Source organism: Musca autumnalis, unplaced genomic scaffold (assembly GCF_047663935.1).
Source record: "Musca autumnalis isolate F117 unplaced genomic scaffold, ASM4766393v1 scaffold_4, whole genome shotgun sequence".
Lineage (NCBI taxonomy): Eukaryota > Metazoa > Arthropoda > Insecta > Diptera > Muscidae > Musca > Musca autumnalis.
Window position 1 is genome coordinate 119,835,282 of NW_027411977.1, and position 25,093 is coordinate 119,860,374.

General features: G+C 34.2%; 1 protein-coding gene across 28 annotated transcripts in view; it reads right to left on the minus strand.

The window, feature by feature from the left end:
• The window catches only part of Rbfox1 (RNA-binding Fox protein 1), a 699,789-nt gene that overhangs the window by 66,464 nt on the left and 608,232 nt on the right, over positions 1-25,093 (minus strand). For 12 of the 28 annotated variants that reach the window (XR_012412217.1, XM_073980543.1, XM_073980541.1 and 9 more), the window contains one exon: positions 17,013-17,054. The exons of the other annotated variants lie outside the window; for them this stretch is intronic. Coding sequence is in view for 11 of the 12 variants with exons in the window: in XM_073980543.1 (XP_073836644.1) it covers positions 17,013-17,054 (42 nt within the window). In the remaining variant the exon portion in view is untranslated. The remainder of the gene's footprint in view (positions 1-17,012; positions 17,055-25,093) is intronic. 28 annotated transcript variants of the gene reach the window in all.

Below are 25,093 nucleotides of genomic sequence, written 5' to 3' on the forward strand. Positions count from 1 at the left end.
ACAGAAAGTGCATTTCCATTCCAAAAAACAATTTCTAGTAGAAGGATATTTTTAAATGAATAGCATGCCAATGGAAACATACAAAAACAGGAATAATTACAATCACAATAAACATTTGATCTGTTCCAGTACTGCAAGAATCTACTAATCTTCTCTATTTTTTCAATAACATAAAGGAAAATTGTTATCGAAGTAGAAAACTGTAGTTTCTTGCAGGTTCTGGAACAGGCATATTGTTATTTCAATATTATAACATATTTATATATAATATCTGTGTGGAAGGTAGGTAATCAAAATGTTGATTTCAAATTTTATGCAAACTGTTGGATATTTTCCAAGTTAACCATCGATCGACAAATATTAACGGAAATAACACATATTACAAACGCATTGAACTGGTAGGGAGACTCTAAAGGGTGATCCATTTTGAGGTTCCCAGTTAAAAAAAAAAAACAGATTGATTGGGAAATGTTTATTATCGTTTGAAAGAACATTCTTGGTCATTTATTTTTTTAAAGTTTATGTCTATCAAATGTTGGTCGCGTCTACGTCTTAGACGGTTTGTCCGTATAGTTCAATTTTCGATAACTCGTAGGAACATTTCAACTGGAACATTTGCCCCAAACCATGCCCAAACCAATCGAAGCGGGTTTATCCGCATACATCTTAGACTTTACATATCCCCCACAGGAAAAAGGATCTTCATCTTCAGGCATCAAATAGTCGGCCATTATGGCACAATAATGGACGCCATTGAAGGTTACGTTCTCGCCGAGATCTTTTTTAAAGAAATATGGATTGACTTAGCAAACAAATCAGCAAAAAATATAGTACTTTTTGGTAGTCGTAACTTCTTACAAAACACCCTGCTAATTCATTATTTTAAAAAGGGTTTGCCGCACTGAAGTTGAAAATATGTCTATGTTATACACGGTGGTCTTGAATCAAATTTAAATGGAAGGTGCTTACACTTGGGAAGTTTTTGCAGATTTTGAAACTACAATATTCATAGATGAGAAAAATCAAAAAAACAAAAAAATCGTTGGAGCGCTTTTTAAATAAATTGCGTTTCAAGTTGACATGTTTAGGGGTTGTTTAGGGTTTTGCGATGTTGCTTGGAAACCGCGAGTCCTATGTAAAAGGGTCTAAAGAAAATGTTGTAGCTGTGAAAATTCTCCACAAGATTGACCTTTATAACATTTTCGTAGGTTTTAGTGTTTTTGAGATATAGAAGTTCAAATTGGGACAATTAAAATTCAATTCAATTCTGTATCGCCCCCTTATAAAACAATGTCATGAGTGCAAATTCCCAACTTAAACTTGTATATCTAAAAAATGGTACAACCTAGGAAAAGTTACATAAGCCAGTCTTGTAGAGAATTTTTACAGCTTCAATATTTTCTTTAGTCCCATTTTGATATGACTTGCGGTTTTCAAGCAAAATCTTGAAGACTTAAGATAAAAACCTAAAAATTTGAACTGAACCTCTATATCTCAAAAATGGTAAAACCTACGAAAAAAAACTTAAGGTCAGTCTTGTAGAGAATTTTCACAGCTACAACATTTTCTTTAGTCCTATTCCGATAGGACTTGCGGTTTCCAAGCAAAATCGTGAAAACCTAAAAAACACCTAAAAATGTGAATTTTGACCGCGATTTATTTCAAAATCCCTACAGCGATTTTTTCTTGTTTTTGGATTTTTCTCATCTATGAACATTGTTGTTTCAGAATTCAGAAAAACGTCCCCTGTGTAAGCGTTTTTCATTAAAAGTTAGTTAAGGCGCACCCTTCATGCATTGTCCCAATTTGAACTTCTATATCTCAAAAATGGTAAAACCTACGAAAATATCTTACAGGTCAAACTTGTAGACAATTTTGATAGCTACAACATTTTCCTTAGTCCCATTATTATAGGACTTGCGGTTTCCAAGCAACATCGCAAAAACCTAAACAAACCCTTAAAATGTCAACTTGAATCGCGATTTATTTAAAAACGCGCCGGCGATTTTTTTTGTTTTTTGATTTTTCTCATCTATGAACATTGTAGTTTCAAAATCTGCAAAAACTTCCCAGGTGTAAACACCTTCCATTTAAATTTGCTTCAAGAGCACCGAGTATATTCTTAGAACAGTTGAGGTGAATGAGGTGAACGCACCCCATACTTTTATTCGTTCTCTGCTGGATTTGATCATACGAACTAGGGATAGGTAAGTCGGCTTTCGGTTAATCGATTAATTGACTTTTTGCAGTCAAAAATCTAAAAATCCTAGTCGACTTTTATCTGGAGGGAAAATCGCATAATCGATTATCTTGTGATCGATTTTCGAGATTGGCCATAGATTATTAGACTTGACGGTTTTACAGTTTCAAAAGAAAACTAGAAAATCGACGAATATTCGATTAGAATCGATTTTCTGCGGTTATGAAAAACTCGAAAGTCGAGTTTTAAGAAAACTGAAATAATCGCTAAACCGAAAAATCGCATTTATAGTTTTAGATCAAAATCGATTATTGCTTTCGATTGATTACCTATCCCTAATGCGAACTTCTGATTTGTAGGCAAACAAACTGTGCCACGCGTACGAACAGTAAGGGTTGTTTAAACGCTTATTGTATGTGCACCAAAAACTCTTCGTTATTTCGTTTACAAAAAAATCGCGTGCCGACTTTGAGTTTTGAACACACAACCCTCGTATTTGTAGTCGGACAAACATGCTGTGTGTCACTGTACTCATTATTTTGTAAGGAGTAAACTAAGTAGTTTTGCCTTCTAAAATGAAACCGTTGTGACACCTCTTGAATCTTCTTAGATAGCTTTTAACTCAAATGTTAGCTCGATTAATTCAATTAATTAATTAAAAACTTTCATAAATAATGGCCTTTGTCCTAAAAAGACAATAATAAATAAGTGCCTACTTTCCTTTTTTACATATCCAGCTAGAAATAGGCCTTATCGCTGAACAAAATTTGGCTCGAAACACATTCCTCGTGAAGAACGTGAATTTCCATAATAAATTTTTACGATTTCCAAACATTTTTCCACGATGAAATGATAAACAATACCAAAAAAAAATAATAATAACATGACATCATGACCTCTACTTGGATCACCCGTAATAATAAAACTAGCAACAATTATCGCTAAATGCATTAGTCTACGAAAAACATTGTCCGTAAATTTACGGCCAAAATGAAGTATTCGCTAAGTCATCTCGGCGTCAAAGACATTTTTCAATTGTATTTAAAATTTTATTTCAACATTTTGCGTTTCCACTTTCATTTGTTATCGAATTTTACTACTGAGAAAATAATAATTAGTAGGAAAAATTGTACAAAAAACTCATTACGAATATCCTTACTAACCTATTATTTTAACAAGGACATATCGCCAGAAATAAATATGTATTTTACTAAATGTCGACGAATAAGTACTTAGGACCTTTAGTAGCCTAAGATTAACTAATTGTTTTTGTAGACATGCCCTTGGTGAAATAAAGGCTTAGTAAGGACATTTGTAATGAGTTCTTTTTGCGAGGGTAGTATGATTTTAAATTAAAGTCCTGTTGCAGTACTTTTTAATAATAAAACTAGCAAAAGAGCTAAATGCTTTCTAATACAATTTTGTTCAAAAAGTAAAGGAACGAATATCATATCAGTGGTTGCACCCCGATTCATATTAGCTCAATGACATGGGATTTTCTGTTTATCGTTGAGTTCGAATGGCGAGTCCTAGGACACCACTTCGTAGAGAAGTTCACTAAATATCAACGAGTGAAAGATCAATGATTTGGGACCTATTTTTTTCGCAAGTTTGAACGGCATTTTAAACTAAGTTTTTTTTAAGTTTAACACTGCATACAAAAGCTCAGGGAACGTAAGTCAACATTATAACATTGTCCACACAACAGTGTTGGGCAGTCTCGTTCCCTTCACCAAAGGAACCAGGTTGTTGATTTCATACGTTGGCTAATTTTCTTTAAATATTACATTTCGCTGACCTGAAGGAACTACAAACACTCGTTAAACATAATAAACTAGCAGAGAGATGCTAAATGAACGAAATAATCCAAATGACGATGATAAATATGGTTTCACTCGTTCATTGTAGTGAATCGTTCCTTTGAACTGGTTAGTTAATTAATTAAGTACACAACTCTACTAGACAGACTTCATGGTGATCTAAGAAAGATTGAAATTATTGAGATTGACAGGCCAGCAATCTATAGAAGTGAGCAGAACGCTGGAATATTTCATTGGTGATGTAGTGAACGTAATTAATGAAGTCTGGTTGGGGTAACTGTAATTTTTGGTAGGCTGGTTTTTAGGACCAGCAAATAGGTTAAAGAAATGAGATATTTTTTTGTTTTGCCTTATTAAGGCGACGGTAATTTTTATAGTGGTATTTCAGAAAATTCTCTTTCGAGTTGAGCTGTATAATTCTAAAAATTATTGGTTGGAAAACATTACAAGAGTTATATTCAGTGTTGCCGAATTTGACGATTTATCGTCATTTTGACGATTTTTGGCTTAAAATTGAAAAATGACGATTTGACGATTTTATGGTCCAAAATGACGATTTTTCACGTAATCCCGAATTGCATGAAATAAAACATGATAACTATATTTTGACCAGAATTTCACGAAAGTCTTTAAGGAAAGCAATATTCCAAACTCGGTTTCATGAGCTATTTTAATGTTTTTAAACAATTTCGAGACGGAATGACTTTATTTAGGCACATATGTATATATCTGGAATAGAGGTATTTTCATAGTTTTTGCCTCATCTTGAACATTTTCATGTAGGATTGTTAATGAATGAAAATCCTCCTTGAACATTTTTCGAGATATAATACTTCCGACCCATGTCCTCTTTAATCAGAGTTTTTGTCGATTTTCGACTGCCCATCAACCAAATGTACGTGTACCGACAAACATGGACGGACAAACGCGTTTTTTTTTCGAAATGGCATTTTTGAAGTCGGTGCCAACGATAGCTCGAAACCGAATTGACCGATCTTCACATGGTTTAGTGAGCTTATTAAATAAATAAAAGGCCATTAAGCGAGACAGTTTTTAAAAAAATTTTTGCCAGATTTTTTGACAAAAAAAGTCAATTTTTTTTTGTTAAAATCAAAATTTTGACTTTGACAGTTAAATTTTTTTTATAAAAAAAATTGTTTAAAATTCTGTTTCGCCTTAAGGTAAGATTAATGTTCGTTTTCGAGTCATCGTTGGCATCGCAAAACGCTTTTATAAAAAAGGGTTTTGCAGATAGTCATTTACCACAAGACTTTGCAATATTTTTCAACAACAAAAATACCAAAAGTAGTATAAGATGTGCTCTTTCTTTCTTGATGAACGAACTTTAAAAAAATGGTAGTTTCTTTGAAAACAATTCAAGAAAATGAGTTTTTGTGGTCTGCCCAACTAGGGACAACCCTTTAAGTGAGATTGGGTTATATTTATTGCTGTGGGTTGTATATTTTATGTTGTCGGTCTCATTGACAAACCTATCGGCTAAAAAATTGCATTAAACGGTAACCAAACCTAGTTTTGGATCATGATGACGATATTTTGACGATTTTCCAAATTTTGTTGACGATTTGACGATTTTTTTGACGATTTCCGACCAAAAACTGTCGGCAACGCTGGTTATATTACATTTATTTTACAAATAATTCATTCAGCTCAACTCCAACGAGAAATTAATTAAAAATTTTAATACAGGCCAGATAAGAAAATAAAAACAGCTTGAGCTATGCTGGGATTTGAATCCACGTTCTGAAAACATATGCAAAATTTTATTACGATATGTTAACGTTCAAAACTAAACCCATAACTTCCGAAGGTTGCGCTAAAAAGCGTTTGTCATTGAAGATTTGCAGATTGAAAAGGAAAAAATCCTCGTCGATGCAAAAAAAAAAAACACATTGCATTTAAAAAGTTCGACGGCTTGGTTCTTTATTACAATTTTCGCAGTTACAATATTACAATAACTTCGGTATAATATTCGAAGCATTGTCAAGAGAAGCCACTGCCTACCTACCACATATGCCTGATGAGCGGCGTAACTAATAGAGGAACTCTTGCGTTAATGTAGTTCCATTAGTTCATATAGTTTCTTTCGTTCATTTAATTTAACGCCAACGTCGATCTTTCTTCGTTCCTGTTTATTGGCTGCAATTTATTTATTTTTGTCAATTCGTCCACCAAACATTGAAAACATTTTGGTCTCGGAACTATTTGGAACGAAAAGGACGATGAAAAAGAAAGATTCGTTAAATTATTTCGATCTTGATGTAGAAAGATCGAACCGCTCCGGGAACTATATTGTCCAACTCAAGTAACTAACAGCGAAGCACAATCTCTTCTGTTTTCCTTTTTTCACTTGCAAAAAATCTTTGATCATTCTTCTTCTTCTTTATTTGCAAATTCGGTATTCGAATATAAGCGACCATACAATTGTAGCATATTTCATTGCAATTACATAGATTACAAATGTAATATTTTTTCATGACATTTATAAATTATTGATAATTCTTTCAAAACTGCTTCTATTTCTTGATATACTGAGAAGATTAGCCGTGTTGTTGATATTTGTCCAGTCTTCTATGTTTTTTATCCAAGTCATCTCTTTTCTGCCTCTGGTACGGCGTCCTTCAATGGTCATTTTAAGTATTGCCTGCAGGAGCTTATACTTTCCATGTCGCATGATGTGTCCTAAGTATGCCGTTTTTCGTTTTTTGATGACAGATACAAGTTCTCTCCGTTGGTTCATTTTTGTCAGTACTTCGAGATTTGTGACATGTGCAGTCCAAGGTATTTTTAATACTCTTCGATAAATCCACATTTCGAAGGCTTCTAGTCTTTTTATGTCAGCAGCTTTAATGGTCCAGACTTCTGCAGCGTATAATAAGACTGACCATACATAACATTTAATAAATCGTACTTTTGTCTCAATGTTTATATCATGGTTGGTCAAAACTTTTTTATATTTGAAGAATGCATCTCTTGCCATTTCTATACGACATCTTATTTCCTTTGAGGGATCCCATTGGTCATTAATTAGAACCCCGAGATATTTAAAACTTTGTACTCTTTCGACGTGTGCGTTGTTTATTTTTAACATTGTTTCATTGTGCGAATTTTTCTTACTAACAATCATCAGTTTTGTTTTGTGTGTGTTAATTTTAAGACCATATGATTCGCTGCGTGAAGTGAGTGCATTTACTAGTTTTTGAAGTCCGGATATACTATCGGCTAATACTGTGGTGTCATCTGCATATCGGATGTTGTTAATATATGTACCGTTTAGTTTTATTCCTTCTTTTATATTTTTGACGGATTCTTGGAAAATTCTCTCTGAGTATATGTTAAACAGCAACGGAGATAAGATACAGCCTTGCCTGACCCCTCTTGATATCAGTATATCGTCGGTAAGATTGCCGTTGACATCAATCTGTGCAGTTTGATGCCAGTACAGACTCCGAATGCACCTGAGTTCTTTGTCATCTATCCCAATTGACGAAAGTATTTCCATTAATTTGTCATGGTTCACTGTGTCAAATGCTTTCTCATAGTCGATGAAGCATAAAAAAATTTCCTTGTTAGCCTCTCGACATTTTTGAATAAGGACCTGAACACAGTATAATGCTTCCCGCGTCCCCATGCCTTCTTTGAAGCCGAATTGATTTACACCCATAGCTTGTTCACATTTTTTATAAATTCTGTTGTGTATAATTTTAAGGAATATTTTAAGAGCGTGGCTCATTAAGCTGATGAGTCGGTGGTCACCACAGTGTTTCGCATGACTTTTCTTAGGAATTGCTTTAAAAGTTGATTTTAGCCAGTCTTGAGGGTAGTGTCCTGTATTATATACATGATTCATTAACCTTGTTAGCAGGTCAATATTATTTTCATCTATGAGTTTTAGCATTTCTGAAGGAATTTCATCCGGTCCTGTTGCTTTCCTATTTTTCAGAGATGTGATCGCAGATTCTAACTCGCTCTTAGTAATGTTTGTTCCAGTCATCGCTTGTGCTGATTGGGTATTAAAACTTGATCTGTTGACGTCTGTAAATAGGCTTTGAATGTAGTTCTTCCAAATTGCTTGTTTCTCTGCATTCTCAAAAGCTGGTTCATTATTATTGTTATACAGAACTGGCGACATAGTTCTATGATATATACCAGCTGCTTCTTTCAATTTCTTGTGTAAATTAAAATCATCGTGTAAGTTTTGTAATTTTTCGATCTCCTGGCATTGGCTATTAATATGTCTGATTTTTGCAGCTCGAATTTTCATTTGAATCTCCCTGTTTAATTCCCAATACATTTCGTAATTCGAGTTTTTGTATCGTCGTCTTTCGCTAAGGAGTTCTTGTATTTCATTTGTCATCCAGCCTTTGTGTTTTGATCTTTTGTAATTTCCCAGATTGTTTTGTCCTATGGTTTGAAGAGTATTTTTGACTTCGCCCCAAATATGTTCCACATCATTCCTATTAACGTTATTCAATTCTAAGTTTATGAGGTCTCTTATGCTTGATTTAGTAGCTGGGTCGTCAAGTTTCCCAATGTCAAGTTTACGGTGTTGGTTTTTCTTCACTGGTGCACTAAGTTTGGTGTATATGTTTGCCATAAGAAGATTGTGATCTGATGGTACGTCTGCTCCAGGATATGTTGATGTTTTCGCAATTGAAGTAGCGTAGCGTTTATTAACAATAATAAAGTCAATTTGGTTTCTTATTATATTTCCATTTCTGTCCTGGGGGGATTTCCAGGTGTAGAGTCTTCTAGGTGGTAAGCAAAACAGGGTATTTGTTATTTTCATTTTATATTCCTGACAGAATTGGATTAGCCTGTCGCCTCTCTCATTCCTTTCTCCTAATCCATATTGTCCAGTAACACCGGCCACTACTTCTCGTCCAACCTTTGCGTTAAAGTCGCCTTGTATAATGGTTATCTCATGCTGTTTTGTTAGTTGTAGCAATTCTTCGATTTCATCGTAAAATGCTTCTACTTCTTCGTTACTTTTGTCCGACGTTGGCGCGTAAACTTGAATAACATTAATTGTAATTGGCTTGGCATCAATTCTTATCATCATGGTTCTGTCTGATTTTGGTACAAATCCTGTAACACATTTTGCTATACGGTCTGTTACAATTATTCCAACCCCATTCCTATGGGTTTTGTTGAGATTGCCTGAGTAAAACATTTTCGAGTTTTGCGATATAAATTCTCCACAATCTGGCCACCACGTTTCGCATATTCCAAGTATATCAATTTGGAGTCTGTGCATTTCAGTTAAGGTATTAGCTAGTTTTCCAGCTTCGTAAAGACTGCGTACATTCCATGTACCAATATTAAGTTTTGTTTTAGTTTTACCTCCGGGGATTCTTAGCACCCTTGTATTGCCGGAGACTAAGGGCCGTGTATGTTGGTTTGTGTTCATAATTGTATGGTTTTCCAGGGAGATTACTTCAGTGGTTTCCCGTTGCCTTCTGAAGGGTTGAGAATTTTCCTTTTCTATATCCAGCCGCTCCTCCTGGAGTTCAGACGCTGTTTGTGACCGCTCAATATGAGACAGACGTCGCATTGTTGTGATCAGTTCATCCGCCGCAGTTGCATATAACTTGTACCGTTGACTTCCCACGTTGTGGATTGTTCTTAGCTTTTGATCATTCAGCTCAAATTAAATTAATAGAACAATTCTTATGTTTGGCCTAAATGGGCCAGAGCCCGTAATGTGAGAATGTCAATACTCAGGAAATGTAAGTTAATGGTACGCTGATTTTGATTTTATCTCTCGTTTTTCAATCCGTTCATTGACTAATTTTCGTTCAATATAAGATTTCACTGACCTGAAGGAACTAAATATAATCACTTGTTCAACCTCGTCCAACTAGAAGAACTATAATAATAATTGTTCCACAAACATCCCATAAGGGACAAGGGAGACTTCTCTCATTTCAATGAGTGCACCCCGATTCATATTAGGTCAATGATATGGGACCTACAGTTTATAGCCGAGTCCGAACGGCGTGTCTAAGTCACAACTTTTGTAGAGAAGTTTTACATGGCTGAAATACACAGGAAATGTCGCCAACATTACTGAGGGGTATTTTGCCACCGTTGAAAAGTGGTTTGATGTTGCCTGGCCGGGGAATCGAACCCACGACCTTATGTGTGCAAGGCGAGTGTGCATACCATTGCACCACGGTGGCACCCGAACTATATGAACGATATAAACGAATGTATTAGATATGGTTCCGTTAGTTCATTTCGTTCTTTTGAGCTAGTTCGTTCACGAATAACTCAACTCTTCTAGACAGACTTTAGAGAGTGCTTACTAGGGTTATGACTTTTTTACAACCTCATATCCCTGTATCACAGCGTGACGAGTTTCTACATAGGATTACATAAAATCTTAATTATAAGGTGATTCGTTGAAAAAAGCTCCCGCACAAAAAGCTTTTAAAGTTTCACTTTAAGCACATACATATATAACAAGCTTTAAGGCCACACAACATAACCAGAATGACATAAACTTTTGATTCTCACCAATTTTATCGCCATATTATTACATATATGTATATCATTTTATCTCATATATCATTATTCCAGATATCATATCAAGTGAAAGTGGTTTGTGTGTGACCTCTTTCAATATTTAAACGGAATAAAAGTTATTTTAGCTATTAATAGGCAAAATGTCATTCATTCGTGAAACAGGAAATAATTTTTTGAGAAAAAAATATTCATTTCATGGTATTAAAAAAAAAAAACAAAGTGGTTTGTGCGTGATCTTTTTTAACAATTAAATGGAATGAACGTTATTTTTGGCATTAATAGGAAAAAGTTCATTCATTCTCGCTGCAGGAAATCATTTTTGAGAAAAAAGGTCAAAAAGTCATAACCCTAGTGCTTACCATCCCAACACAGTGACATCCGTGATTCTAAAAAAAATGAAATCATTGAGATTATCAAGCCAATTTTTTCAAGTGACCAGAACCCTGGAATATTTCATTAGTGATGTAATGAACATATTTTAGGGTTCTGGTCACATTTCCAGACATTTGAGGTAAGCTGGTCTTCTTGCAAGCAATAAGTTTAGAGAGAGAGGATAGACAACTCAACAAAATGATGGGTTGGCAAAAATTTTCATTTGGGAATAATTTATAAATAAAATATTCTAATGTTTGACAATAAAATTTCCAGAGCCCATAATATTTGAATATAAATTTAATGTTAAGTAAATGTAATAATAATTAATAGCATAATTTCATTTTGTTAAATACCATTTATATATTTCAATTGAAGGCAATTTTTAAAGATGTAAATAAATTGTTCTTCTTATCATGCCACAAAAATATTATAATAAGAAAAGGATTTATTTTATATGACACGGTGAGCCTTAACTAATTTGAAATGGAAGGTGCTTACACCTGGGAAGTTTTTGCAGATTCTGAAACTACAATGCTCATAGATGAGAAATATCAAGAAACAAAAAAAATCGCCGGAGGGGTTTTCAAATAAATCGCGATTTAAGTTCACATTTTTAGGGGTTCTTTAGGTTTTCACGATTTTGCTTGGAAACCGCGAGTCCTAAATAAATGGGCCTAAGGAGAATGTTGTAGCTGTGAAAATTGTCCACAAGATTGATCTTTATGATATTTTCGTAGGTTTTACCGTTATTGAGATATAGAAGTTCAAATTGAGACAATGCACTGACTGTATCGCCTCCTTATAAAACAATATCATGCTCAGTGCGCCTTAACTAACTTTTGATGAAAACCGCTTACACATGGGAAGATTTCGCGGATTCTGAAAGAGCAATGTTCATAGATAAGAAAAATAAAAAAGACAGAACAAATCGACGGAGGGATTTTTAAATAAATCGCGATCAAAATTCACAATTTTAGGGTTTTTTTAGGTTTTTACGATTTTGCTTGGAAACCGTAAGTCGTATCGAAATGAGTGTAAATGAAATGTTGTAGATGTGAAAATTCTCTTTAAAACTAATCTTTAGGTTTTTTCGTAGGTTTTACCATTTTTGAGATATAGAGGTTAAGTTCAAATTTTTAGGTTTTTATCCTAAGTCTTTAAGATTTTGCTTGGAAACCGCAGGTCATATCAAAATGGGACTAAAGAAAATTTTGAAGCTGTGAAAATTTCCTACAACATTGGATGATTTATTTTTTCCTAGGTTGTACCATTTTCAAGATATATAAGTTTAATTTGGGAAATTGCAGTAATGACATTGTTTTATAAGGAGGCGATACAGTCTGTGCATTGTCTCAATTTGAACTTCTTTATCTCAAAAACGGTAAAACCTACGAAAATATTATAAAGGTCAATCTTGAGGAGAATTTTCACAGCTACAACATTCTCCTTAGGCCTATTTACATAGAACTCGCGGTTTCCAAGCAAAATCGTGAAAACCTAAAGAACCCCTAAAACTGTGAATTTAAATCGCGATTTATTTGAAAACCCCTCCGGCGATTTATTTTGTTTCGTGATATTTCTCATCTATGAGCATGGTAGTTTCAGAATCTGCAAAAACTTCCCAGGTGTAAGCACCTTCCATTTAAATTTGGTTAAGGCACACCGTGATGATTGTGTAAAGAATACTCGTACATACATATTTATTGGTAATAACAATTATTGTCTTAAAAATGTTTTAAACATGAAATGATGTGCCTTCGAGCAGCAATAAAATTGTATACATATGTATATCTGTACATACAAGTATTTCAATACTATATACGTTTGCATATGTATGCCTCTGCATATATGTACCTATCTATATATGCCTGTTTATGTCTATTAAAGACATAGATTACCAATCAGATGTATAAATATAATTTGCCAATAAAGCTTGTAGCATTAACAACAATTAATTAAAATATAAATGGGGATTTCTGTCCGATTTCACTCAGAAATCCCCAAATGCTTTCAAACAGTTGTATTTATGTATTCATTTTTGATTTGCTAAAAAGAGTGACCGATAATATGATGTCAAAGAATCCATTCAATTATGGGAGCAAATGATTTGACTTTGGAGAAATTAAGAAATCCTTGGGACAGATAGTTTCAGCAACTATTTGTGGGAGCAACTTTTTTCATTGGATTCGCTCTGTGAGCTTCTGTTTTCAGAAAATAAACTTAAAAGTTTATTGTAAATCTTTCAGTAAAAATATTTATTTATAAAAACATATATTTCCAATCTTTGAACGCATTAGAGAGACTAGAGAGACATATCAATTAGTGCACCCAAATTAGCTCAATGATTCTTTTTATCGCCGGGTCCGAAAGTCGTGTCAAACGACACCACATGCAGAGGAATTTTATGTGGGTGAAAATACTCAGTAAATTTAAGTCGTTTACTTTCAACTTGAGGAGGAAAAGAAATGTTCATTCTTTTTTTATTTATATGTGTTTTTCATTCGCTAAGGGATGCATTTTTTTACAGAAACCAAACGGTCATTGTTCAGAACACAAGCTGAATCTGGTATATAGCCTCCGAGAAAAATGCGCCCATTCATATCCAGCGAAAATACTCATTACAAATTGACATACTAACCCATCATTTTAACAAGGGCATGTAACCAAAAATCAGTAGTTATTTTTTGGGAAGTGACCCACTCAGTCGGAAGTGGCGGGAAAGAGAGGCGTGGGACGCTCGAAAAGAAAATTGCCAATGAACCCGAAGAGTACAACAAGTTTATTTTATAAAAGTGAATAGTGAATTTGAGCATTTTCGTTTAGAATAATTTCCTGAGCAGAATACAAATGTTACAATTGTTGTCCAACCATTGAAAAAACCGGCTGTTTTTCAAATTTGTTTTTGGTTTTGAAGCAAAAGCAAAGTAAATAATATTTCCAAAACTAAAGTTTGGATGTGTTTCATGCGCACAAATTTTCGTTTCGCAGTACATAAACAGGCTGTTAATCCTATGATATACCCATGTTAAAGTTTACAGTTGATTGTACTGTGAGGGGTGTAAAGTGGAACTGTTTACTGTAACCCCGAGAATCGACGAGTTTCCGAAAGCGAATTAGTTCATCATGTTAGCGGGTTCCGTCACTTCACTGAGAGAATGAGATCCTTTTTGTCAAGCTTAAGCAGATTCCAACATTTTCCATGCACGCTGGAACTAGGGATAGGTAATGGAAAGCAATAATCGATTTTTCGACTTTTCCAATTTGGTCTAAAACTAAAAATGCCCTTTTTCGGTCTGGAGATTATTTCAGTTGCTTTAAAAATCGGATTTCGGCGTTTTTATAACCCCAGAAAATCGATTATAATCGACTATTCGTTGATTTTCGAGTTTTCTTTTGAAGTTAGCAATTTATGGGTAAACTCGAGAATCGGTCACATGATAATCGATTATGCGATTTTCACTCCAGACTTTTGACTGCAAAAAGTCAATTAATCGATTAATCGAAAGTCGACATACCTAACCCTAGCTAGAACTCCGGTAACATTCTAGCTGTTCTTGAGTTTATTGTGGCTAAGAAAAATTGTCCAAAATGCTGATAAATAAAAAATTTAAAATCATTTTTATCGTGAGGTTTTTTTATCGAATCACCTTATATGTAAGATTTTATCTATTAATAAATAAAAACTCATCAAAATACCATACATGGATACGAGTTTGTAAAAAAGTATTCACCCTCAATGCATGGTTTAATCTCTAATTTCCATCAGTTTAAGAATTTTCGACGATTATAAAGTCGATTTACCATTCAAATCAGATCGTATAATATTATTACATATAATTGAAAATAACACATGATTTTTTTTTCTTTTAGGAGAGAGCGGTGTTGAAGGAGCTCCCTTTCTCCCTTCTTACCAATAAGCTCAAAACATTTCCATGAAAATTTTCATAGTATGGCACAATACTACGAGGGCGGTTCGGAAACTTCTTAGCCTATCAATGAAAGAGAATAGTTATTTTTTCAAAAATATTTTTATTTTTCAATATAATCTCCTAAAACTTCAATAAACTTAGTCCAACGCTTTTCTAGCAATTCTATCCCTTGATTAAAATAGTTTTCCTCAAGGTCTTTAAAATAGTGGTTTACAACTGTAATTGCATCTTCATTTGAGGTAAAACGCTTGCCAGCAAGGATTTTTTTAGATTTGGGAACAAGTAAAAGTCACTGGGAGCTAAATCAGGAGAATAAAGTGGGTGGTCAAGCAACTCGTTTTAATTCGTTGATTTTAGTCATTGTTAAAACACTATTGTGCTCTGGTGCGTTGTCTTGATGAAAAATTATTTTTTTGTGTTGTACGTTTTTCTCGACGTTTTTCTCGAATTTGTACATTTAATTAATCCAAAAGGTTGCAATAGTACTCTGAATTTATTGTTTTACCCTTTTGCAGGTAGTCAATCAATAAAATACCTTTGAAGTCCCAAAAAACCGTTGCCATAACCTTAGCAGCCGATTGAATTGTTTTTGCCTTCTTTGGGGCACTTCCTCCAGCTTCAATCCATTGTTTGGATTGATCTTTTGTCTCCAGAGTATAGTGGTGGATCCATGTCTCATCAACAGTTATGAAACGACACTTAAAATCCATTTTATTTCGCTTAAAACGATTCAAACAAGCTTGAGAAATGTTCATTCTTATGCGTTTTTGATCGACTGTTAACAAATGCGGCACCCATCTTGCAGAAAGCTTTTTCATCTGTAGTTCTTCATGCAAAATTAAATGGACTCGATCATTTGAGATGCCCATGATATTAACAATTTCACGCACTTTTATTCGTCGATCATTTAATATCATATCATGCACTTTGGCTACAATTACGTGGTTCATCTTCAATGCTTGTACGACCACGTTTAAATTCAGCAACCCAATTTTTTACTGTTGCATATGAAGGAGCACTTTCACCTAACACATTCACCATATCATTATGAATTTCTTGTCCCGATAAACCTTTTTTATGTAAATATTTAATGACAGCACACATTTATAATTTTTCCATTGTAAAAAAATTGCGGATGCGTCTTTTTTGAACACCTGTTTCTATATGAAGGAGTTGCTAGATCGAAACAAAATTTAACATGTGTTCATAACAGAGATGGAAGTTTCCAAAACACATACCTTCTTTCTGTTTATACCGCGCTTTTTGTGCTAGGCTAAGAAGTTTCCGAACTGCCCTCGTACACGTTTTTCAGATGTAATTCGAAACATTTCATTTGTAATTCGAATTATTCTATTTGTAACTCGAATTATTCCATTTGTAATTCGAATTATTCCATTTGAAATTCGAATTATTCCATTTGTAATTCGAATTATACGATTTGTAATTCGAATTATTCCATTTGTAATTCGAAATACGCCATTTGTAAAAAGTTGCATACCTAATATATTAAAATTATGTCCGTTTCAGAACCTGCTACTAATTTTTACTACTATAAAATTGGATCCTTTATAGTATGGAAACAAATTATAAAAATTTTAAAAGCAGATCTGGAACAGACATTATAATAATAAAAAATTAAAAAATAAGTACGTATATGTATAATTTATTTATATATAGTTTGTAATTGTGTGTGGCATTTTCATTGATTGGTAACATAGGTTTTTGTATCATAAATTCTTTTACATTGCATAGAAATATTTTGCAGGCAATCAAGTAATGCAGGATTGTTAAAATGTGCAAAATAATATTAAAAGGGAATAGGAGTTTAAAAAAAAACAGAAACAGAATTATGGACAGAGCACAAATATGCAGCACAGATAGCAGAGCAGTCAGTAGTAGAAATGCCTTTGGTTATGGAATTAACATGGTCAAACATTCGAGGAAATTTTTAATTGGCATTCATGTTCATTTGCAGCAATCAATATAATTTACATATACAATTTTTTATTGTTTCTTTTTTTCTGTATCATTCTTTGTTTTTTTAATAACACAATACAGGCAAACAGTAAAATAACAACAATGTAATTTAAAGATAAAAGAACTTTTCAATTGTTAAAAAATGTTTTTTTTTTGTTTGCTCACCTAGAGCAGGAGCCGGTATGGCACCATCTTTTGTCAGCACAACTATTGTGTTTTAGGGGATTGTGTGTTTCATTTTATATTACAGTATTTGTTGTCGTAGTTGTTGTTGTAATTGGTATGAACAATTGTTACCGAGAAAAATAGAAAAATGATGGAAAAAAAGGAAATATGATTAAAAAAATGCAACACTACTACAAACTAAAATACCTTGTAATAAAATACAAACAAGCATACAAAATCAAGTAATGTAATAATTTCAGCTTCCAAATAACTTAAAAAAAGCAATCATATTTTTGGTAATTTTTGGTATAAGGGTACAATCTCAAAACTCAAAAATTAAGCATTAATATGTTTTAAATCAAATGAAGACAACTTAATAAAGAAAAAAGTGGGATTTAAATAAAAATAACTAAAAATTAATTGTTTGCAAAAATGCATATTTCACTTGAATAATATTTTGTAAAACCAATATCTTCAAATCCACAATGACGTTTTTATTAGGTTGTACAGTGTACATTAGACTGGCCCAAAAAAAATATTTTTTTTTCTTCAAATATTTGGAATTTGTTCGACCTTTTTTCTATTAGTTTTAAAATGATAAGATTTTTTTTTAATTAACTGAATTAATCGAGCTGGCATGACCTAAGGAGTTTTGTATTGAAAAAGTGAATTCTAGCGAAGTCCCACACACCCAACTAATAGGCTTCGATCGTTGTTCTGGTAGTTTAACCCACATAAAGCCACTGTACGTTTAAACACCACAAAAAAAATGGTTGCAAAAATTGACGTAAAATTCGCATATTTTCGCAAATTGTTGTAGGTTTTTTTTGCATTTTTTTATTATAGTATGTTATCTGTCATTCCATGCTTATAAGGCTTCATTTTGTCCATGCATTTCCACACAATTGGCTTAAAACGCAAGCAATTCAGAAAAATCTACTTTTGTGCAATTTCCGACTTTTGATGAAAAATTTAAATATGCGATAACAATTTAATCATAAATGTTACATTCATAAATTCGGAGATTTGTTAGGAATATGTTAGGAGTATTTTCTCAATCAAAAAGCATTTTCGGTACCATTAAGAGAAAAGTTATTTCTTAAAAACGCTTTTCTTCAAAAGAAAAAAAAGTAAAAAAATTAAAATAAAATAAATAAATTCTCGGCGCTAAGTGGGTTAATTCAGCTTATCAGGCATATCGTATGTGAATGACTAGAAGACAAAGGCTGATGTTCATAACTTATATTTATACAAACATTATTGCCTGTCTAGACTCTGGGTCCTCTCCAACAAACCGACAATGTTGTCGAGGTCATAGCGTTCTAAGCCACTGCCAATCTATCATATCAAACTTCCGAAAATGGAAGGCATTACAATTCATGAAGGAAAACCCACTAGGTTGACTTGATAAGAAAAAAGGCTACAAAAATACTTCATATCTGCAAATTTGCAATAATGTTTGTATAAATAAAAGTGGTCAAACTCAGGCTTTGTCTTCTAGCCATTCACATCAGATATGCCTGATGAGTTGAATTAAAGCACCAGCGAAACGATCGTAGCATATTGCTTGGGTGTGTGGGTGTACTTCGCTAGAATTCACTTTTTCAAAACAAAACTGGCCATCAGCTAAAGGCCTTTATGATATTTTCATAGGTTTTACCATTTTTGAGATATAAAAGTTCAAATTGGGACAAACGCACTGACTGTATCGCCTCCTTAAAAAGCAATTTCATATACGGTGCGCCTTAACTAACTTTAAATAAAAACCGCGCTTACAACTGGGAAGCAATATTTATAGATGAGAAAAATCCAATGACAGGTTTTCGCAATTTTGCTTGGAAACAGCAAGTTCTATCGAAATGGGGCTAAAGAAAATATTGTAGCAGTGGAAATCCTCTAGACGATTGACCGTTATGATTTCTTCCCAGGTTTTACCATTTTTGAGATATAGAAGTTCAGGTCACATTTTTGGTTTTTTTGTTAGGTTTCACGATTGTTTGAAAACGGTAATTCTTATCCAAATGGGACTAGAATAAATCTTATAGCTGTGAAAATTCTCTACAAGATTGGCTTTCGTAATTTTTTCCTAGGTTGTACCATTTTTGAGATACTTAAACTTAAACTTATATAAGTTGGGAAATTGCAGTCATGACATTGTTTTATAAGGAGACGATACCGTCAGTGAATTGTGTCAACTTCCACATCTCAAAAATGGTAAAACCTACGAAAATATCAAAAAAGTCAATCTTGAAGAGAATTTTCACTGCTACAACATTTTTAGTAAGTTCCATATCGTTCGGTTTAACAGCAAATTCGTGAAAACTTAAAAAATCCTAAGAATTTGAACTTTGATCGCGATTTATTTTAAAAGCACTACGGCGATTTTTTGTTTGTTTTTTGAGTTTTCTCATCTATGAACATTGTAGTTTCAGAATCCGCAAAAACTTCCCAGGTGTAAGCTCCATTCATTTAAAATTGGTTCAAGAGCACCGTGTCCTTAGGCTATGTTAGCTCGATTAATTCAATTAATTAAAAACTTTCATAAAGACCTTCGTCCTAATAAGATAACAATAAACTTTTTTTGGAAATCCTAACTCCTAAATTTTTCCATTTGATACAAAAATCTTTGTTTCCATAGTAATTTGTATGGGGCTAAAAAACGATTTCTACAAAATTAATGATGATTGATTGCAGGTAACCCGTGCCCCCTTGACCCATATCTATTTCCACAGTACTTGTTATGGGGGCCAAAGGCGAATTTTCAGGAAATCGCTCTACAGTCCACAATTATTTTCCAATCGACGAACAGATTTTACCAGTTCATTGTTGTGGCAAACAAACGAATTCTACAATATTTTATGAATGTTGGGCCAGATTTTGATATTAGCTGTATTATAGGGCCCAATTTACCTGTAATTGGCCAAATATGCATGTCAATTTTATTTATTATCAATTATTTTGGATCAGTATCAATTTCTGGTCCGATTATCACAAAACATTGTAGAATTCGTTTTTTAGCCACAACAATTAACTGGTAAAATTTTTTCATCGATTGATAAATAATTGTGGCCTGTATACAAAGTACTATGGAAATAAATACTTGTAGAAATGGTTATTTAGCCACAATATCGATTGGACCATAATAATTGTCACCTTTAGAGAATTTTCGTGAAAATGCAACATTGGCCCCAAACAAACTACTATGGAAACAAAGATCGCTCGGGTGGCACGTTATCCTATCGCTACAAAATGTCATATACATATAAGGGTTTTGGATAAATTTGAAAAATTTTGGGGGTAGGTGCTCCGAATAAAAAAAAAGTTTTTTTTTTTGGGACAGTCTAATGTACATATATAAAACTCCATAACTTATATGAACATAATAAAAATGCCATTCTGCAATTGACTTTTAAAGAGTGTAACTAGTACTAATTAACATTTGTTTGTAATGAATAACAATTCCATGTTATAAAACAGGGCCTAGCCAATGTGATCAAATTTATACTAGATCTCTCCAAACACTATATAAATATTTTATTCTAAATATTAAAAAACAATCAAACAAATCTAATTATCCCTACCAATAATATGATTCCATCCCACGATAGGTAAAGACCATTTGGCTTTTTCAGGCTTTTTGCGATGATATGATTTCAGTGAAAGAACAGCTTCTAAAATATCCAATATTCTCATGTTATTGAGAATGTGATTCATCAAATTCTGTACGATGAAAAATATCACAACTGTCACTTATATGCGAAAATTTGGTATTTTATTTATAATTGTTTATACCGCAGCAAAAAAAAAAACCAAAACAAAACACCTTACTAACCCATTATTTCATGAAGAGCATGTCACAAGAAATAAGTGGTTATTTTTATAGTTGCTAAATGTCATGACTACTTATTTAATTTCTTATTTTAGTGTCCAAAAATATGTAACTACTTACTTCGCACAACATGCCCTTGAAAAAATAATGGGTTAGTAAGGTGTTTTGTAAGCGGAAGGGCGGCCCCGATCGAATTTAACACCGTCCATTAACTATAATAAATAAATATATTATGCAAATTTCTGAATTCAATTTTTACTCTTAATTTTGTTTGTTCTTAATAAAATTGTCAAAATTGGTCCGTATCGATACAATCACATGTAAACAGAGAAAGCTTCAAAGTTATGACAAAACCAGTAAAAAAGTATCAGTCAGCTGTGGCGACAAAGATATACACACAGTCTCGGACCTAAAGAAAAAAGTAACAAGTAAGAAAAGCATTAAGTTCGGTCGGGCCGAACTTTTTATACCCTCCACCACAAGTTTCAACCATTTCGGTGGATTAATGTGGCCACAACCTTCAAAATACCGAAATTCGGAAGGTACCGTTCTATGGGGGCTATATAATGGCGTGGACCTATACCTACAAATTTCTGGGGGAAAGTTTTATACGCCTAAAGAAGACTAAATACCAAATTTCAGCCATCTCGGTGTGATAATGAGGTTAAAACGTTCAAAATATCGAAAATCTGGAGATATTGCATTATGGGGGCTATATCAACACGTGAACCTATATAAACATTTTATGGTAGAAATGTTTCTTAGGCTCTCGAAACACAAAATACAAAGTTACAACCGATTCTTTGGTCAAATGGGTCTAATACATTCAAAATATATTAAAATGACGCGTACTTTATAAGGGGCCTTATGTGGGGGCTATACCAACACGTGGACCTATATAACCCAACTTTGGTAGGAATGTTTTCTGGCCTCTGAAGACACACAATACCAAATTACAACCAATTCTGTGGTCAAATGGGTCTAATACATTCAAAATATATTAAAATGACGCGTACTTTATGTGGGGCCTTATATGGGGGCTATACCAAAACGTGGACCTATATAACCCAACTTTGGTAGGAATATTGTTTGGCCTTTGGAGACACAAAGTACCAAATTACAACCACTTCGGTGGTAAAATGGGCCAAATATCTTAAAAATTCCTTAAAACGACGACGCGTCACGCGTCATTTTGTATGGGGGCTATACGAAAGCGTGGACCTACACAGCCTGCTTTCAATACCAAAAGTCCTACGTAAATATAACATATTTTCCCAAAATTTCATCAACCTACGTCAATCCGTTCGGACGCTAGAGTGATTTCCACAGACGGACAGACGGACGGACATGGCTATATCGATGTAGAATTGCACGCTGATCAAGAATATATATACTTTTTGGGGTTTACAATGATTATTTCGAGTAGTTACAAACGTAGTGACAAACTTAATATACCCCCATCCTATGGTGGGGGGCATAAAAACAATACTTCTGATGTCTATACTGTTGTTTTTTGAGTTTTTGGACAATTTCTGAGGAAATATGGACTTGCCTACGAAAAAATTGTACCGTCGTAAACACAACCGCATAAACAACAAGTTGTCAAAAATTTTAAAAACGATCCTAGGCGAGTCCTTTACCTCCTCTCTCTAACGGATCAACCGATTCGTTCCAAAATAAGGCATTCGCAATATTTTGTCCTAACTTAGTTTAAGTTCTCGAAGAGAGCAATCGATTTAGTCCAAACTTTGCACAACGTAAAATTTCTACCAGACATAGATGAGGTTCCAATAAATTTGCTCCAAAATTTGTTCATCGTAATATTTGGTTCAAACTTAGTTTAAGCTCGAAGATGAGCCATATCGGTCCACTCCTTCAGGTACCTCCCCAAGGAAAGTTCAAAACTTTTCGTTAAAATGGGGCGCACGGTAACGTTCGAATGCAGTAACCGAGTTGGTCCATATACTTTGCACATTGTAATATCTTTACGAAAGATAGGTCAGGTTTGAATATGGACTCTATATGTCCAATCCTTCGGGTACCTGCCACACAAAATTTCGGACCTTCTCTCGACTGGCTTTGATTTTTGTTGTAGTAACTTGTATCCACTGCCCGTATTACGACGGTACAAGTTTTTTTCAGGTGCCACTCTATACTTCCTGAGAAAATAGCCCGAAAGATGTAAGTGACCCCTATGGCACCATGTACTCGAACTGATCAACTGGTCCAATATTTCTCTAAACTTAGTTTAAGTTCGAAGAAGTTTAACTTAAAAAATGGTTCATATCGGTCTTATCCTTAGAGTACCTCCCCCACAAAAGTTCAACATTTCTGTTTAAGTGCTGTTTAGGAACTGCTCGAAGTTATTTTGGAAAATTATATTATGATACGATATTATGTTTATGGACAAGTCCAGGCTTCCTGACACAGTGGTCCGTCCAAAAGATCGGAAAGTTCAAATGACCAAAAAGGCCCACAACATTCTGAAAATTCCCTAAATACATCATTTTGGGGAAAAAGAATTTTGATTTTATAGCCAGTATTCGATCTATCCGTGATGAAAGTTGCAATTCACATAGGCTGAGGGTATATCTCTTTTCATACTTGTTTTTTTCCTATTTTATGCACTTTACTTTTTCACATTTCAACAAATAAGCTGTCAACCTTAGGCTTTACTTCTCCCCAGCATCAGAAATAGCTATCTAGTTGCCGATCAAGGTGGTGTGATATCTCCGGAACTGTTTAACATATACCTTTACTGTATTACACCCCCCACAATCGTCCTTCACCAGATGGATTACGGAGATGGACACAGAGCTGAGTGTCCTGCCCGATGGTAGGAGAATTCCGGCCATTTCAATTACTTCAAGGTAATATTCGACATTCATATTAGTCCGCGCATGCTAAATCTATCTGCGACAAGTTGAAATGTAGATATAAGGTCCTCAACTCCCGAAACGTATGGTGTATAGGAATCCCAACACAGGCATGTGTGGCGGGGATCTTCATGATCTAGAGAGAGGCCCACGATATAAGAGAAATCCCCTAATCAGCAAATCTATCAAGCAGGTTTGGATAGCATTCACAGTCGTTTATGCCATAAATAACTGTCGTGTAAATGCGGTCCACCGACACCGTGCAAAACATCTGCTCAGCATGCGGTACAGGCCCGCTCGAGACACAGCTACTTTTCAACGGCCCTATCAAACCTACTCAACTAATTCCATTATGTTTTTGGTTGCAACCAATTGAAGCAGCCACATTCCTAGACTTGGAGATAGAGCCAGAGCCTTATAAAGCCGAACATAGAATCATATCATATGCTGTTACACCAACAGCAACAATGTCGATATAAGAGATCAGATCAAAAAACCGTTATTTTAAAAATGTTCAAATAGTATTCATTTACATACACATAAATAACTATCTTGTTCCCTTTAAAGTAATCGTCCTCAAATATAATACACCTATGCTACCGTTTTTTTTTCGAATCCTCGAAAAACTCCTAACTCCGATTTTTGGTATAGCCAAGAGCCCATGTTTCAATTTTTCGTTTATCTCCTCAATCGTAGCCAAACGCTTTCTTTTCATCGGTGTCTTCAGTTTTGGAAAGAGAAAAAAGTCATCAGGGCCCAAGTCCGGTGAATACGGTGGTTGAGGCATGATAATGGGTTTGTTTTTGGGCAAAAACTCACGAACATGCATCAATGTGTGGACTGGTGGGTTATCATGGTCAAAATCCATGCATTTCTGACAAATTGTTTCGTCAAACGGAGCAAGAATTCATGATGCACCACGCCATTGCAGTCGAAGGAAAAAGTGAGCAAAACCTTCACATTTGACCTAACCTGAAGTGTTTTTCCGGTCTTGACTCTTCTGATCATTTCCATTGGGATGATTGGGTTTTGGTTTCAATGTCATAGCCATACACCCATGATTCGTCACCAGTTATCACCTTTCTGGGGTAATCTGGATCATCGTTGACGATGTTCATCAGGTCCTGAGCGATGTCCAGGTGAGGTAAGTTTTGCTCAAAATTTAGCAAAAAGTAGTAAAAAATCAAAGACCACACCAAAACACAACTAACCTTTTTACACCCTCAGCATTTATGCTAACAAAATGTGGCAAAATGTGGCTCATCGAAATAATGATTTTAGACCCCAAAGTGTGTTTGAAGGGAGTAACATTCTTTGCACATCGTGAAATTTCTACCAGACTTAGATAAGGTTCCAATATCGCTTTGATTTTTATT